The sequence below is a fragment of the Leucoraja erinacea genome, chromosome 5, assembly GCF_028641065.1.
Source record: "Leucoraja erinacea ecotype New England chromosome 5, Leri_hhj_1, whole genome shotgun sequence".
In the NCBI taxonomy this organism is placed as follows: Eukaryota; Metazoa; Chordata; class Chondrichthyes; order Rajiformes; family Rajidae; genus Leucoraja; species Leucoraja erinaceus.
Genome location: NC_073381.1, coordinates 38137040 through 38154136, shown reverse-complemented (window position 1 = coordinate 38154136; position 17097 = coordinate 38137040). Strand labels below are relative to the sequence as shown.

Genomic DNA, 17097 nt, shown 5'->3' with positions numbered 1-17097 from the left:
GAAACCTAGCAATATGCTAGGAGCAATACTCACTTTGGAAAACTGTACACTGAATACACTGGTTCATTGAAATATCTCTGCTCCATAAATGTTCACGTTCAAAACCTTGATCTCTGTACAATTACCAATGGAATATAACAAGGAAAGGTTTGAAGTTATCCACTTTCGTGTAGAATAAAAAAGCATAATATTGTTTAAATGGTGAGTTTATTGAATGATGGTATTCAGAACAATCACAGCAAGGCAGCAAGTAAGGACAGCAAATCATTAAGAGGACAATTAAGATATTGGTCTTTATTCCCATTCGATTGAGTAGAAATGTGGACATGTTTGGCTACAACAGCACAGGAAGTATTTTGGTCTCCTTTTTTAAGAAAGGTTCACTTGTCTTGAATGTGATTCAGAAAAAAGTTCATCTTATTAGGTCCAGATATTAACAGTTATCCGATAACAAAATATTAAACAAATTGAGGCTTTACAGATTTGAGTTTAGAGGAATGAGTGTGACCTTAATAAAATGTAACGGGATTCTTAGAGGCTTTGATAGGGTAGATGTTGAGAGGATATATGCTTGAATTGGAAAATCTGGAACTAGGGGGCATTGTCTCTAATGGAAGGGGTTACTCATAAAATCAAGATTAGACATTTCTTATACATTTTTATATTCTTACATTTTCAATGCCAGAGCTGTGGAGTCCAGACCATCAAGCAAACTGAAGGTTGAGTTAAATACATTTTTAAACAGGAGGAACTAAAGGTTCAGGGGTCTAAGCAGAAAACCAAATTGAGGTAAAGAGTTTACCAGCAATGATCTTACTGAATAGTGGTGGATGCATGAAGGCTATTTTGTTGCCTCCTACTCATTGTTTACTGTGTTAAAGGCCTAGCTTCTCTGTACACCTATTTCAAACTAATTTCAGCTAATCAAAAATATATATATTGTTTGCTCCTACACAGACTTTTCAGCTTTACGGTGAGCAATCTTTGTAGGATTATCATTCTACTTGGATCCCTCTGGTTATTTGACCTCTCTAGATCTTATTATTGGGAGCTGATGATGTGGCATGCCTGCTTGCCTGTTTCCATTTCTCTGGTACCCCCATTCCCAATACTTTCAGCACTCTTTTTCAGGTTCAACCTTGATCGGCATCAAATTTGCTGTCATTACTAGTGCCCAGCAAAGGTTTAACAATATATTCAATGTCACATCCTAATTTTCCCTGCACAACATCAAGCCATAATTTCAAAAATAATCTATACTGTCTCTTGAGATCTATTCTCCACCCACTTTGATATTCTGCTTTACCAGTCCCCTACAAAAACTTCTAATCTCTGTATTTTAATTCCATGGATAATTTCCAGTACTGATTTAGTGTGCATGTATATCTCGAGCTAAACACGGTGTGCAAACTTGGTGTTAACAATAAGCTATCCACACTCAATGAAATTTAAGTCATAAGTATAGACCTATCTTCTGTAGTTCTGTTTGTATGACGATGTGCTCCCAAGCCAGCCTAAAACTTAATAACAGGACTCTCTTGCTGGCATGGTCTAGCATGTTGTAATGTTATTGGTGCAATTATGTGAGGTAGAACAAATTGTGCCAGGGAAATGGCTGGAAAAAGAAAGAATCATCAAAAACATTGGTAGTTTCCGAATGTCTGCCATTGAGAAGCAATCAAAATTGTTAACAATCAATGGTTAAAATATTAACATTTATTTAAGCAATATGTATATTAACTTAAGCTAAAACACTTAAGTTTTAAACAAACCAAACAATTGCAAAACAAACATTTCAAAAATCCTACACTAATAACTTTTTTCGGTGTATGCAGTTTCATTAAACTTCCATGAGGTGTCAATAAACAACATCAAAAGCTACCATTCAGATTGTGGATGTCCCACATGATTACAAATATGGATCTAAAAGACGCATTTCATAGATTTTTATTTTGTACTTGGATTTTTTTTAAAGGTGGGTTTAATGTCAGGTAGGCCCGTGAAAAATATTGCAGCATGTCCCCTGCACATGCATAATTTACATGGAAATTAACTGTCTTTTTCATTAGTTTATAAATAATAAATCCTCAAACTGTCAAAGTTGCATTAGTTTTAATCTGCTTGCAAGCCAATTCTTCTATAGTTCTTGAAATTTGAATTTGTACTGTGTATGATGGCATGATATCTGTTTTTGCATTTTATTTCAGATTTTGTCACAGCTCGTTGCTGAAACGATTTGCTTTACCAGAGTTCCTTCAGAGTAACAAAACATCTGGTGCTTGAAAAGAATGTGAAGCAAAATTGGGACAACTGAACAGAAGAGTCACCAGATAAGGTACATTTTGAGGTTTTGGGGCTAAGATTAAACAGGATGGAGAGTTTTAGAAAATAAATTCCAGAAAGCAGGACATTTCAATCTGAATACCAGGATATGGAAGCTTTGCCGTTTATTTTTTTGCATAAAATATTCAGAGAAGCATCACCTGGTATTTGCATCATGCAGCCACTCTTGATATGAATGATGAACCCCAATCACAGGAAAGATTACTGTTTACGAAGGAACTGCAGATGCGGGAAAATCGAAGGTACACAAAAATGCAGTGCTGGCTCGATGGGCCGAATGGCCTCCTCCTGCAGCTATTTTCTATGTTTCTAAACTCAGCAGGTGCAGCAGCATCTATGGGGCGAAGGAGATAGGCAACGTTTCGGACTGAAGGGTTGAAGAATGGTTTCAGCCCGAAACGTTGCCTATCACCTATCACCTTCGCTCCATAGATGCTGCTGCACCTGCTGAGTTTAGAAACATAGAAAATAGCTGACTTTCTCCAGCATTTTTGTGTATCACAGGAAAGTTTACTTTGGGCAGTTAAATATTTTATTTAATCTTAAAATGTAATATGAGTAAAATGCATTGTGATGATCGGTGAAGGCTAAAAATCTGCCTCTTTGAACTCTGCCAAACTGTTAAATATTTATATAAAATACAGATGCACAACCTTTTATCCGAAATTCCAATTAACGAAAAGCTCCGAATAGCGGACATTTTTTCGGTCCTTGAAGAAAGGTCCTTGAAGACGTTCACCAAGGGCGGCCCGCAGAGGTGACAGTGGAACCTCCAGTCGGTCCTCGAAGAAAGGGGAACTAACTCCCCATTCATAAAAGAGAAGGTGAGGGTATATTGCGCAGGAGGGTTAATAATTGACAATCTGCTGCTGCCTGCCCGCTGAGTTAAAAAGTTCTCACGGTAGACTCGCAATACACAGTTTATCGTGAGTCTTGCGTGGGAACGTTTTAACTCAGCGGGCAGGCAGCAGCAGATTGTCGCTCCCTTCAGTTTCACCCCACCTACACCCCTCTGCTTCCCGGCCATGTGTGTGACCCCTTCCCTCCCCTCTCCAGCTCCTCGCCTATTGCACCGGCACGGGGGCTTTGCACTGTCTTCACGTCGGCGATGCCAGCAGGTCAGTGCCAGTCACCGGAGACGTCAAGACAAACGGGACACCGACCCCCAGGCCCACTGCAAGCACGGAGATCCCAGAGACCCACAGCCAGCAACAGCCCAGCCCCATTCCAACTCCAGAGGAACACGCTTCCTGTAGGGACAGAAGCTGATGGTGTGCAAGGTACGTCTTGTTCTTGAGGTTGCGGATGAGGGGGCGCAGCTCGGGCTGTGACGTCTCCGGCCACCCCCCTGTACAGGAGCTGAGACTGGGAACTCTACCGCCCTTGCAGGAGAGTGGGGTTGTTTGCAGTTGCAGAGGGAGGGGGCAAGGGCGATACAGTTCCCAGTCTCAGCTCCTGTCCAGGGGGGTGACCGGAGACGACAGGACCAACGGGACACCGACTGCAAGCACGGAGATCCCAGAGACTCACAGCCAGCAGCAACTCTAGCCCAGCCCTGCTCCAACTCCAGAGGAACCCGGGTTGCGGATGAGGGGGCGCAGCTCGGGCTGTGGGCGAACTGCCACTTGTCGCTGTAGCGGCCCATCGGGGAGCGGGTTCCTGTTCGTCCTGACGTCTCCGGCCACCCCCCTGGACAGAAGCTGAGAGACGTCAGTGCAAGGGGCCGCTACGGCGACAAGTCTTCGGGTGCCTGCTGCAGCCCCCTCATCGGGACACCGGCCCCCAGGCCCACTGCAAGCACGGAGATGTCAGCAACTCCAGCCCCGCTCCAACTCCAGAGGAACACGCTCCCCGTAGGGGCAGAAGCTGACGGTGTGCAAGGTACGTCTTGTTCTTGGGGTGGCGCAGCTCGGGCTGTGGGCGAACTGCCACTTGTCGCCGTAGCGGCCCATCGGGGAGCAGATTCTGCTGGAGTTGGAGGGACAGGGAGACACAGCGGCTTTTAAGAATGGTGAGCAATCACTTCCAAAGTTCTGCCCACACAGTCAGTACACCTCTCCTACACTTGTCTCCCGCACTAAGATCATCTCGCAGAGAATGATCCCAGCCTAACCCTCCCTATTCTCTCCTATTCTGTAAGAAAAAACTACATTGAAGACTCAAACTCGCGATCGAGTAACTGCCGGGATCGAGGCGCAAACTCGCGACCTTGCGGATATGAGCCGAGCACTCTACCACTGAGCCAGCCGTTAAAATCTACACTAAAAATCTTCCATTCCGAAAGCCGAAAAGTTCTGAATTAAGAAAAGTGTCTGGTCCCAAGGCTTTCGGATAAAAGGTTGTGCACCTGTACTACAAATGTTGAAAATCTAAAATTAATCAGAAAATGCTGGAAATATGCAGCAGGTCAGAAGACCTTCGAAAAGAAACGAAGAAATTCCATTTCCCTTCACAGATGCTATCTGGTCTGCTGAGTTCTTCGAGCAGTTTATTTTTTAAAATATATTAGGATGTATTTTCTTTCAGGATCATGTATCATGTACCAAATATCTGTTGTGCCAAAATAACTCTTTCCATTGTGATGGCTAATATTTATACATTAATCTGAGCAAAAACAGATTAAAACGTTTGTACACTGCTAATGCCATGTTTTTCTGTATAACGTCGTAAAAAGACTATTGGCAGGCAGTATGAGAAATGTCTTTATAAAATGCAATTTGTAATGCAAACTCTTTAATTCAAACTTTGTACAACAGAGTTTGTGTGCCATTGTTAATATTTTATGTAATGTTTTTGAAAACTAGGTGAATAGCCAAAGAGAACAAAGTGAAGTCATATATCTTGCTTCGTCTGCCATTTAGATGGTTTAAATCTATACACTTAACCCTTGAGTTCTGTGATCAAATATCCAACCATATGTGTGTTTTAAATGTAGGATTGGCCTACAGATCTTATAACACAAGATCAGCTATTAGCTATTATATTCTGCTTGCTATGATCTAATTTTTTTTAATCTTTTGGTTTTAGGCCTTATGTGTTCACCATTTACTTCATCGTCCTACATGGTGCACCTTGATCTGACTGTAACCCATGTTGACTGTCATCCAGAAAACATACTGGTATATTTTTGGGCGCAGTACTGCAACATATGTGAATTGGACTATCATATATTACATACTGAGATTCAGAATGCAACGAAGACCAGAGCTGATATTGCAGTGGATGAGTTTTGTTTTGCAGAGGATCCTTACCAAGGTGTATGGTATCGAGGAAGGATAATAAGAAAACATGAAGATGCGTATGAGGTTTTCCTCCTAGATGTTGGGGCGGTCTTGATAGTTGATGCTGGGCACATTGCTCCTGCCTCTCAGAATCTGTTTCAACTGCCCCCAAAAATAGTATGTGGTGTATTTTCAAATATAGTTCCTGTAAGAAGAATATGGTCCCCAATGGCTCTCAAATATTTTGCATCATTGGCATCCTCTCAAATCAAAGGTTATGTTGAAGATTCCTTAATGAACCAAATTGTTTTAGTAGAAGTCCCAACTGTTAATCAAAAACTCTTTGAACTTGGCTTAGCAAAAATTCTTGATGGCAGCACTTTCCATTTCCTATTGAAAATATCTGAAGATTTACTGAGATATCCCGGTTGTAAACATTCTAAAATTAAAAGAACAAATGTAGAATGCTGGAGACCTGTGCTGGATAACACCATTACATTATCATCAAGTTTTCAACATATTGTGAATGTTTTCAGTCCAAGTTTGCAAGCTGGTGTTATAGAATCAGTAAGAATTACATGTGCATCAGGACTTCATAACTTTTACAGCCAACTGCAAAAACTGACTTCAGAGCTAGAAACGATGATGAAAGATATGCATTATTATTATGAAAACCAAGAAGAAGATTTAAATGATGACCATATTAATAATTTTGGTGCACTCTGTGCTGCAAAAGGTAAAGATGGAAAATGGTACAGGGGAATTGTAAAGCAGCTGTTAACTTCTGGCCAAGTAGAAATTTGGTTTGTGGATTTTGGAAATTCAGCAATTGTATTTCCTCATCATATTAAAAAATTGATGCCAGTTTTTTTCATGATGCCTTTGATGTCATTTCCCTGTGCACTAACTGGCTTAGCAAACCAAACAAAAGACTGGATACAGTTACAGAAAGAAATTTTTAAGCAATCCTTGTTTGACGAAGGATTACACATTCGTATTGATTCCTACTCGTGCAAAGAACATCTATACTTTGTTACACTCTGTGATCCCAAAAACATTAATATCCATCAGATGACTGAAAAGTTGTCGGCAATTAAACTGAAAACTGAAAGTGTCCCAACGGTGATTGCAAGTAAGGATACAAGCAAACAATTTGTAACATTTTCAGGAACGATGATAAGCACAACTGGAAATCTGACGAGTAATGCAATGCATTATAGTTTAAGATCTGCTGAGATGAAAATAAATGCTTCCTATGTTGGATTTGTTGAATATGTTATTAATCCATCTGACTTTTGGATTCGCACATCAGAATACAATCACAAATTTGAATGTTTAATGAACAACATTGAAGTTAATAACAACAAAATTGACATAAATGAAGGACTCGTTCAGAAACCAATGGCTGGCTTATTTTGCTGTGCAAGATACAGTAAAGATCTACATTACTACAGAGCAATTATTACTGATGTACTTGACAACTGCCTAAAAGTATTTTTTGTTGATTTTGGAAATACTGAAATTGTAGATTTTACTGCTGTAAAATCTCTGCTTCCCCAATATAAACATTTGCCATCTTTGGCCATGAACTGTTCAATTGCTCGTGTTTTTCCTATTGAGGAAGTGTGGACTAATGATGCCACGGACTACTTTAAAAAAACTGTATTTAACAGAGAACTTTTAATCAAAGTAGTCTCAAAACAAGGAAACAGATATATAGTCGATGTTCGAGACACACAATGCATGGATCAGCCATCTGTGAGTGCACTGATGCTTCAGGCTGGATATGCTGACTTTTGGAATGTAAAGGCAGATGATAATTTGCCTCAACAAAATCATAAACTGAAGTATTCAGGAAATAAAGCAATCAAGCTAACCAAAAGTGAAACCAGGATATGCACAGATAAAAACTCCAAGGGGAATAAATTGTGCGTCGTTCCAGTTTCTCACACTAAGCTGCCAACTGTGATGATGAAAAATAGTATTTCAAATGCACCTCTTACTATGTCAACACAGACTGAAGAATTTTTGGTAGCATCTCCATTCAGACAAAAAGTGTTTAGACTTGGGTCTGATCTTGATGTGAGAGTGTCTCATATAAATTCTCCAGCAGAATTTTGGTGTCGACTGCAAAGTAAATCAGATCAACTTGAGTTGCTTATGAAGAGTATCCAACTTTATTACAGTATTCCAAGGGAGACTGTTCAACCTAAACATACTGGGTGTGTTGCAAAATGCTCCAAGGATGGAAAGTGGTATAGAGCAGCAGTTATTCAAAGAAATATCCAAGAGGTTACTGTATTGTTTGTCGATTATGGTATCCAACAAAGAACGGCTATGAGTAACCTTTGTGCTATTAATCCAACATTTCTTCAGCTGGAAGGGCAAGCTTTTAGATGCACTCTTAACAGCAAAATTCATTCCCAAAATAAGGACCCTGATGTTTGGGATCAATTGTCCAGTAACACGTTTAAGCAGATTATTGCCAACATGTTGTCATCTGGCATGGGTCTGAAATGCACAATACTTGCAATGGTTTTGTTGGATGGAAAGGGACTGTGTAATGTAGTAGATCTTCATGCTCCATATATTAATGTATGCCAACTACTTTTGGACTTGGGGTTAGCCACAAATGTCAAATCAACATTTTTATTCAATTCTTCAATTCAATTGTTAACATTTTGTTACAGTGGTCATGGCATAAAAATAGGAAGTGAAGAAAAAGTCTATATAACACATGCTTCTAGTCTATCAAAATTCTATTGCCAACTTGAGAAAAATACTGTGGTTGTGGATAAACTAATGACTGATGTTAACTTTATAAGTAAACAAATACAAGAACAAAAATTGGACTTGAGCAAAACCTCTTTGTGCTTAGCTAAATATTTTGAAGATGGCCAGTGGTATCGTGCTCTAGCCTGTTCTGTGCAGTCGCCTGCACATTTTAGAGTGTTCTTCATAGACTATGGAAACACAGAAATAGTTGACAAAAATGATGTGGTTCCAATTCCGCTGGAAGCAAAGGAACTGTTATCAATACCTATACAAGCAGTGAAGTGTTGTTTGTATCTTCCTGTTCAGAAACTGCCTGATGACATTATCACCTTATTTAAAGAGACTGTGATGGGAAAGCAACTGAAAGCCTTTGTTGTAGCAAAGAAATCTGATGGTCAGTTGGTTCTTGACCTTTACGATGGAAATGTAAAAATCACTACTAAAATAACAGACCACCTTACTGGAAGTGAGAGGAGATGCCTTGATGATGAACGGTGGCAACGTACCAATTTATACCTAACAAATGTAGTCAAATTCTCAGAACAAATGAGTGAGCAACCTGGTTATTTTGTGCACTTGATAAACGAAACAAAAGGACTGATCAGTTCCTTCCCGAGAGCAGACCTATGCCATAGGGGATGTAAAAATAAAGACCAGAACAGTTCTCTTAATATAGAAAATGCACATCATAAAAGAAGGGATAAAAATAGAACCTCTAAACACGGCCAACAGAAAATTGCACCAAAATATAATTTACATCCAGCAAAATTGCGGAAAGCATGCGCAATAAAGAACTCGAGTGGAACAGTGCATCTAGACAAGACCAGATACCATGTATGGAAGACCAAGATGATACTTTGTGTGATTAATTCTGGAGAAATATCAACACCAACTATACTTTGTTTTCCTGCGCAAAACATTGCTGCATTATCAGATGTTAAGCATAGTTTTGAAATGGTTTGTCGAAGTAGAAAGAGAACTCCTGCAAAATGGTTTACTCAAGTAGGTACCTAATTTGTACAGTGATCCAGGTTAAAGTTTTAAAAAATAATTTAACATGCAAATGTTTTTTCACCTTCCTCATATGCAGCAAGTAATTAAAAACAGTCGATTGGCGGAAATGGTGGAGTAACTCAGCAGGACGGGCAGCGTCTCTGGGTAGAAGTAATGGGTGACGTTTCAGGTTGAGACCTTTCCTCTGACCTGAAACGACACACATGCCTTCCATCCAGAAATGCTGCCTATCCCGCTGAGTTACTCCAGCATTTTGTGTCTACCGTATAAACCAGCATCTGCAGTTCTTGTCTACACATTGAAAACAGGTCCACTGACAATACGAAAAAAATAAGTGGTATGGTAATTCCTGTAGTGGGACTGAAATATTTCAAGAATCCTCTCTCGATGGATGTTAAGGATGAACCTTTGGAAAATGGAGCTTGGTATTGTGCAATTGGAAAATCCAGCGAGTTAAGTTGTCTTTAAAGTTTGTGCAGGAAGGAACTGCAGATGCTGGTTTACACCAAAGATAGGCACAAAATACTGGACAAACCTGCCTTTAAATTTAATTGATCTTGTTAATGCAGCAGGTATTGATTTGGGTAATTATAAATTAGATTTGTGTAAGAAACTTGCCATAGGCAATATTGCATGAAGCTCAAGCTAATGACAGGTGCACGGAAGCTGTTTATTTTTTGCAAATGAGCTATCAAGGAAAATTACTATTCGTGATTTTGTTCAGTGTTTTCATTAATTGTAGAAAAAGCTTCTTAGATTTGAGACTAAATTGCCAACTGGAAAATTCTTAGAAAATGGGTTGGCAATCATTACATCTTCCAGTCAGGAAGCTTTGATTCAGAGCAAAGCTGAAATACAATGATTGATTTCTGAGCTGTCTGCCTTTACAGTATGTAAAGGATTAGACCTGAAAAACCAGATCACGATATGAAGAACTGCCAAAAAAATTGTCTTGAGCATCAATAAAAGAATCAACAAGCTTGAATTTTGCAATTTAAAAAATATAATTATGTTGATAAAGAGTAATCTCTAATAAAACTATTTTATGAGGAAGATAATATAATGATACATTTTGAGATTGTATTGCAGAATCATAAAATACAAGGTTTCTGTATATTCACATTAATCAAAATATTGTGATATTGGAATGTCAATGAAATAGAAATAAGAAATTGTTGAAACGTGCCTAACATTTCTTGTAATTATGTTTGACCAGAATTCCAGCAGATTGAGCGGAATGTTTGGTTGTGGCATTTTGGAAGTTGATGCTGCTTCGCTTTCTAAAAAACACACAAAATTGGTCCATGCAAATGATGCCACCATTATATTGAAAGATTGCTTGCTTGATTTGGACGGATGGATGAATAAAATGGCTTTTGCAGATATGAACATCGCAACAGCGGTTAATCATTATATGCCATCAAATCCTTTGCTTTCTGCTGCGAGTAACATGACATGCTTATCAACATTGAACCTAATTGCATGTGGCCCCATCCAGCCAACTAAAGAATACTGCGACTTTGCTACTTCTGTGATTGATCCATCGGAATTCTATATTCAACTGTATGATACATTTGATGTGATGATAACCGTCCATTCATTACTGACAGAGTTACCAGAAAAGTTTCAAGCATTATCTCTAGATTCCTTGAATCCTGGTACAACGTGTCTAATCAAATTTGTCAATGATAAGCAGTGGTACAGGGCTGAAATATGCACAATGTCACAACAGGTAGTTCATGCCAGAGCTGTTGATTATGGACATTATATCTTCATCCAGCCTTCAGATATTAGCAAAATGAGGGTACTTCCTAAAGAACTTTCTGAAATACCATGCTTAACTAATACCTGCAGTTTAAATGGAGTTGTGCCTGCAATAAGAGATTTTTGGACAGATAAAGCTATCACCTTCTTTCAACATTCTTTGAACAAGCCAAATTTGACTGTTATTTTCAGATGGCATTTTACTGAGTTAGCCTGGGAAGAGGACCTTGTTATAAATAACAAGTGTGTGGCAGTAGATTTAGTTGATGCTGGGCATGCTGAATTTCTGAAAGGAATTATTAACTTCTCCACGAGATGTACGTTCAGTTCTGCAGAAGTTTTTCGGACTGTGACTGTTCCCATCTTCAAACGTCAATTTGATAAATACGGTGACCTGCAAATTTATCAAGGAATTAGTTCATCTATGAGAAATATGAAGCTATCTGTTTAACAACAAAAGGTGAGTACTAATTTTCCAACATAATTATTTTGTAATGAATGTCATTTTCACATCTTATTTGTAACTAATGAAAAAGACCTTACAAATTGAATTAGATAATTTAAAAATGCCAGTGTTTTTGGTGTACTTGATTACTGATTGATACGACTTAAATAATTATTTTGCTTTAATTCCTGAATGATTACTCCAATAACTTTATAGGGTCGTAATTTTTTAAAGAATATGGATGAGAAATTCATTTTTAGTATCAATTTCTTTCGTGCTCCTTTCAACTACTTTTTGCACACACTTTTATCCTTTGTCACAATTTCTTATTGCTTTAATATTTCAAGTACTTGTCGAGTGAAGTGAACCAATGTGTTACACGTGTATATATATGTGTGATTTATAGTAGCCATAGTTAAGCAACGGTAACAACAGCAGCAGTCGTGATACAAACTAAAGGTAAAGCAAGGAGATTAGTAAGTTAAGGTCACTTCAAAGAATGGGTGCAAACTGACAACAATTTCTACTCTTGATATAGAATAGCACCTCATATTCTACTTGGGTGACTTAAACCCAGCCGTATGAACATTGAATTCTTCAGTTTTAAGTAATACCCCTCTTTCCCCTTCTCTCTTCCCAGTGTGTGTTCATTTTCCCATGATCCCACTTCTTTCCCCATCCCGATCCCCTTCCACCTATTTCCCTCCCACAGCCTTTTTACTTTTCATTTCGAGCCTTTGTCACTTACTCCACCTATCTGCCAATCAAAGCATTCCCTCACCTGTATGGACCGATTTACTTGGCAGTGTTTGTCACAGTCTCGCCTCTTTCCTGATGATGGCCTGCTGTTACCCCAGCACTTTTTTGTTTTGCTAGAGATTTTGCAACATCAGTCCAGTGGTATTAAAACATCCCAATATAATAGAACAAGCATTGTGATTTAGAAGCCTATTGCTGATCCTGTTTCTTTGGATAAGAGGATTTCATGCTGTTGCTTTGTTTAAAATTATAGCCAGTTGAACACTTCTTTGTTTCTATCTATGTTTCTATGTTTGTTACACCAGCTGTTTTGTAAAAAACACATCTGTTTTGCATCTCAAATGTTTTATCACTTATTTTAGCATTATTAATGTCACTTGATATATGATATGATATGATATGATATGCCATTTATTGTCACTATACATGTACAATGAAATTAAAAGCTGCTCGTACTCGGTGCATACATATAATATAGTACAAAATACAAGAAACAGAAAACAAAAACAGAAAGGGGGGGGGGGGGATAGGTGCACAATTCTGCGGCGCTATATACATATATACAGATGGAAGTCCGGGTGTTGGGCTGTGAAGTCAGTGCATGTGTGAATTTGAATTAAGAGTAGTTATAATTTTTGGAAAACAACTATTCCTGAGTCTATTTGTCCTGGATTTGATGCACCTATAGCGCCTTCCAGAGGGCAGCAGGTCGAACAGTCCAAACGCAGGATGGCAGCTGTCTTTGATGATATTCTTTGCCCTGCTAAGGCAGCGGGAGGTGTAGATATCCATCAGGGAGGGGAGAGGGCAACCAATGATCTTCTGTGCTGTCCTAGTTACCCTCTGAAGCCTCTCCCTGTCTGCCATGGTGCAGCTGCCATACCATGCTGTAATGCAGTATGTCAGCAGGCTCTCGATGGACGAGCGGTAGAAGGTCAGCAGCAGGTTAGAGTCCAGGTTGTGCTTCCTGAGGACCCTCAGGAAGTGCAGCCGCTGCTGAGCCTTCTTGATGACCGCTGTCGTGTTGTCTGTACAGGAGATATCAGCAGCGATATGGACGCCGAGAAACCGGAAGGTGTTGACCCTCTCCACACACTCGCCGTTGATATGTAGGGGGACTAAGTCGGTGCTGAATGGCTATTTCTCTTTATTTAACTTGAAATCCAACCCTATAATTACATTTAAAACAATTTGTTGAACAACAGACTGATTTAACCAATGAAAGGATAAATGCACAATGGAAATAAAGAAAATATTGTTGATAGTGGTGGGGTATTACAAAAGGACAGATAGGAAAAATAACTGTTGAATAAACATTGTATTTAAATTTACTATTTGCATTAGCAAGGTTTCATAGTTTTAATTACCTTTCTGGAATTTCAAAATCAGATTTTGCACTCAATCCAAAACTTATCCCATTCGTGCAATCCTTGTAGCCTATTCCTGGAGCCCTAATTTGGCAAGTTTAATTTGTACTTGCCATACTCAGCAGCCAGAATGCATGACAAACCCGTGCTTGAGTGGTCAGCAGAGTGCAGCACAAATCAACAAGAAAATTATTACAAATTGCTGTTGTGGCATTGGTCTTTCTCTGGATTATTGAATAATTTACTGAGTTTGCTCTCTGTTTGGACTGTTGGACTCTCGCTGTGACATAGTTAATTCGTCCTGCATTTTTTTTAAGTAACTATACTTGATAGAGTATTTCGTTCAGCATTAATTTCATTGAAGGATAATTGAATTGTCCCTGTCTGCTTCTATCATCCTCCTAATTTTGAATTTAAACTTGAAATTTGATGCGTCAGCTATTTGATTTGGTAAAGGCAATGTCGTTTATCTCCCCTCTGTACCAACAGGTCACAATGACCTAGTGTGCACCTTGAACATCTGTGTAACTTTAAGTTAAACAAAGTTCATTGAGCAAGAGGACTGAAATAAATTTTCAACATAGTTATTTAGCTCTGTGTACTATTTGCTTTTTTGAATTAAATTCAGTTTAACTTTTGTAAGTTGTTATATTTCAACTTATTTTAGTGCAACTACAAAAAACAGATGATGGGGATGGTGTTTTCAGTTTTGTTTGGATAAATCTAGCAAAATCCAGGGTAAAATATTGCCTTAGATTTTGCTTTCTCGCAATCTCTGGGTATTTTAAAATATTATCAAAAGATGAAAAAAAGAATTTGCAGATAGAATCAGATGGCTTCTGAAAAATCAACCATACAGTGCCATCTAGTGTCATTGAAATGGTATTGTTTCCCTTTGCTGTATCATGTTTAAGCCATGGAGATCTGAATTTGCATTTACAGATGGGTCAATTCAATTTAAATACAATTGAACTTCTATTGGACATGCTTCTCAATTTTTGATCACTGTTCAAGTTTGGGGGAAGAAACAGTCTTCTACCTGGGCAGATTTTAATGGTCCAACCCACTTTGCCTATTGAGTAAAATAAAGTAACTGGGATGCTTTTTGTTGTTAAGGGAACACAGCAGGCAGCAGCATCTATTCACTTTCTTCTTTGTTGATCAGTTGTACTTATCACACTTCTATCATTTCAATTAGGAATATTATTGTAGCTTTGATTCTAATATAATTGGAATTGTGGTACTGATTCAAACTTGGGTTTAATTCTAGATTATTGAATGAACGATTGAATTGATTGAAAGGTACAGAATGACCCTTCTGCTCACCAAGCCCACATCAACCTGTACACAATAGTTCCATGTTATCCCACTTTTCTAGCCACTCCCTACACACTCTTAGCAATTTACAGATGCCAATTAACCCACAAACTTGCACATCTTTGGGAAGTGGGAGGAAGCTGAGAACCTGGAGAAAACCATGTAGTCACAGAGAACGCACAAACTCCATAGCGATGACACCCGAGGTCAGGATCTAACCCAGTCTCTAGCGCTGAGGCAGCAGCTCTACCAGCTGCGCCACTATGCTGCCCAATGTGAGGCACTGCCTACTTATACTACCCAATAAAACTGATTACTATATGAAGTTAGGAATTTTATTCATTTTGAATTGTTTTTTAGTGGGTAGGAGAAGATAGTTTAAAAATCACAATTCTTTTGTTTTGATTTTGCATTATTCCCACCCCCAAACCTGTCCAAAATTGAACTGTTCAATTAAATTGTTAAAACACTTTATGCATTAACAATTTTAGGAAAGCAATTGCTGGCAAAGACATTTAGAGCTATTTTAAGTAATATAGTCAGTTCTCTTAAACAATGTATGATTAATAATTTTGTGTGGTGTAATAAATATTCATTTTCCTAAGTGTAAATAACATTGTTCAGTTAATAAATTGTTAGCATGTTTAAATGTGTAGCTGTTAAATCTACCTACGTAATTTAATTTCATCAAAAATAATGTAATCTTGCCAGTTATATTTGAACCAAAATGTCATATGCTATACTCAAAGTGGAAATGTTTAATTTGATTATCACCTTCATTAAATGTGTATTCGTTTAAACTAGTATCTGTAATTGAACATATATATACGGAATTAAGCATTGTTATTAATGTGATTACTTTTTTCAGATATGAGACAACTTTCTGAAGATGTCTTCACCCAAAAAGCATTCATCAAGACTGGCCTTTGCTATACAAATTTTCACTGACATGCGCTGCATTGAATCATGATCAGAATTGATTGGAGAGCTTTGAGATTACAAATAATAATGAGGGAATGTGTAGAATATTACTTTGAAATTTTCCACACTGTATTTCATTGAAGGATATCATAAATACAAATGTACTTAATCTGGTACTAGGGTTAATTGTAAAACAAGTTTAAACAATCGTTACAAGTTAGTGAAAACAACGAATCTCACCAAGATTGGAATGTGGATTTTGTTTTGAAACAATATTTGTAGATTTATTTTGTTGAAGTTAGCAAGTTTAAATATACTTAATTAGTAATGGAAACTGTTATTTGTACACAAATGCTTGAAGATTTTAAATTAAAATCTGAAACGCTGATTAAAGTATCCATTATATCTTGAGAAATCTTGTGATTTGCAGCGTTTTGAATTGTAATCTAAATCTTTTGCAATACCTTTTTTTCTGCTGCATCTTAGATCTGAGATGCTGTGGGAATAGTTTCACCAGAAGGATTATAGCGGTTCAATAAATGATCTCAAGTGATCACTGATAAAAATATTGAAAAGTAGGGGATGTTTTACTGCCAGAGAATTGGACAACATGTATTATTCCCATGTGTGTCTCTAAAACAAACTAAATATTCATGGAACCAAAGACTAGATAGTGTAATATTACTGCCCCCAAATGTTTTTTTTTTCTTCTAAGATGTAATAGAAAAAAAATTTGAAACCAAAATTATAATAATGGTCGCCATGTATTTCAAAAGTGGAAGACAATGCTGAGATAAACAGGAAGAATAGTCAAGGGTAATTTTACAGAAATAATACATTTAGTTGCTCAAAACATGCGAGGTACCACATTTTTTTATGCTTGGAGCATCTAATGGACCTGTAGCAGATTGGATGGCAAATTAGATACTGCACAGAAATGTGTTAGGATTAGTGAAACGTGGGGAGTAGTATTAGCTTGACGTATTGAATTGAAATCCTAAGTATAAATTTACAAATTGCAAATAACTGATAACAAAAATAAGTTGTGAATGTGTTTACTGCTGAAGATTAACATTGTGTAAGGTAACATTCATGAACTCGGAATGAGTGACAAAATAATTTCAATTTAGTTAAATGTGACGTCTTGTACTTTGCTAAAATGGAATGGGGA

The 17097-nt window shown here is 37.9% G+C and overlaps 1 protein-coding gene across 2 annotated transcripts; it reads left to right on the top strand.

Annotated features, from left to right (window-relative positions):
* Nucleotides 1–2169: 2169 nt before the first annotated feature.
* On the top strand, nucleotides 2170–16455 carry LOC129697133 (tudor domain-containing protein 15-like). Of its 2 annotated transcripts, none has more exons than XM_055635380.1 (4): nucleotides 2170–2335; nucleotides 5371–9341; nucleotides 10570–11577; nucleotides 15874–16455. In XM_055635380.1, the coding sequence occupies exons 2-3, from the start codon at nucleotides 5376–5378 to the stop codon at nucleotides 11566–11568; spliced, it is 4965 nt and encodes a 1654-aa protein (XP_055491355.1). In that variant the 5' UTR covers nucleotides 2170–2335; nucleotides 5371–5375; the 3' UTR covers nucleotides 11569–11577; nucleotides 15874–16455. The 2 variants fall into 2 exon arrangements, with proteins under 2 accessions (XP_055491355.1, XP_055491354.1); XM_055635379.1 differs by lacking the exon at nucleotides 2170–2335 and adding an exon at nucleotides 3383–3623.
* Nucleotides 16456–17097: the final 642 nt, after the last annotated feature.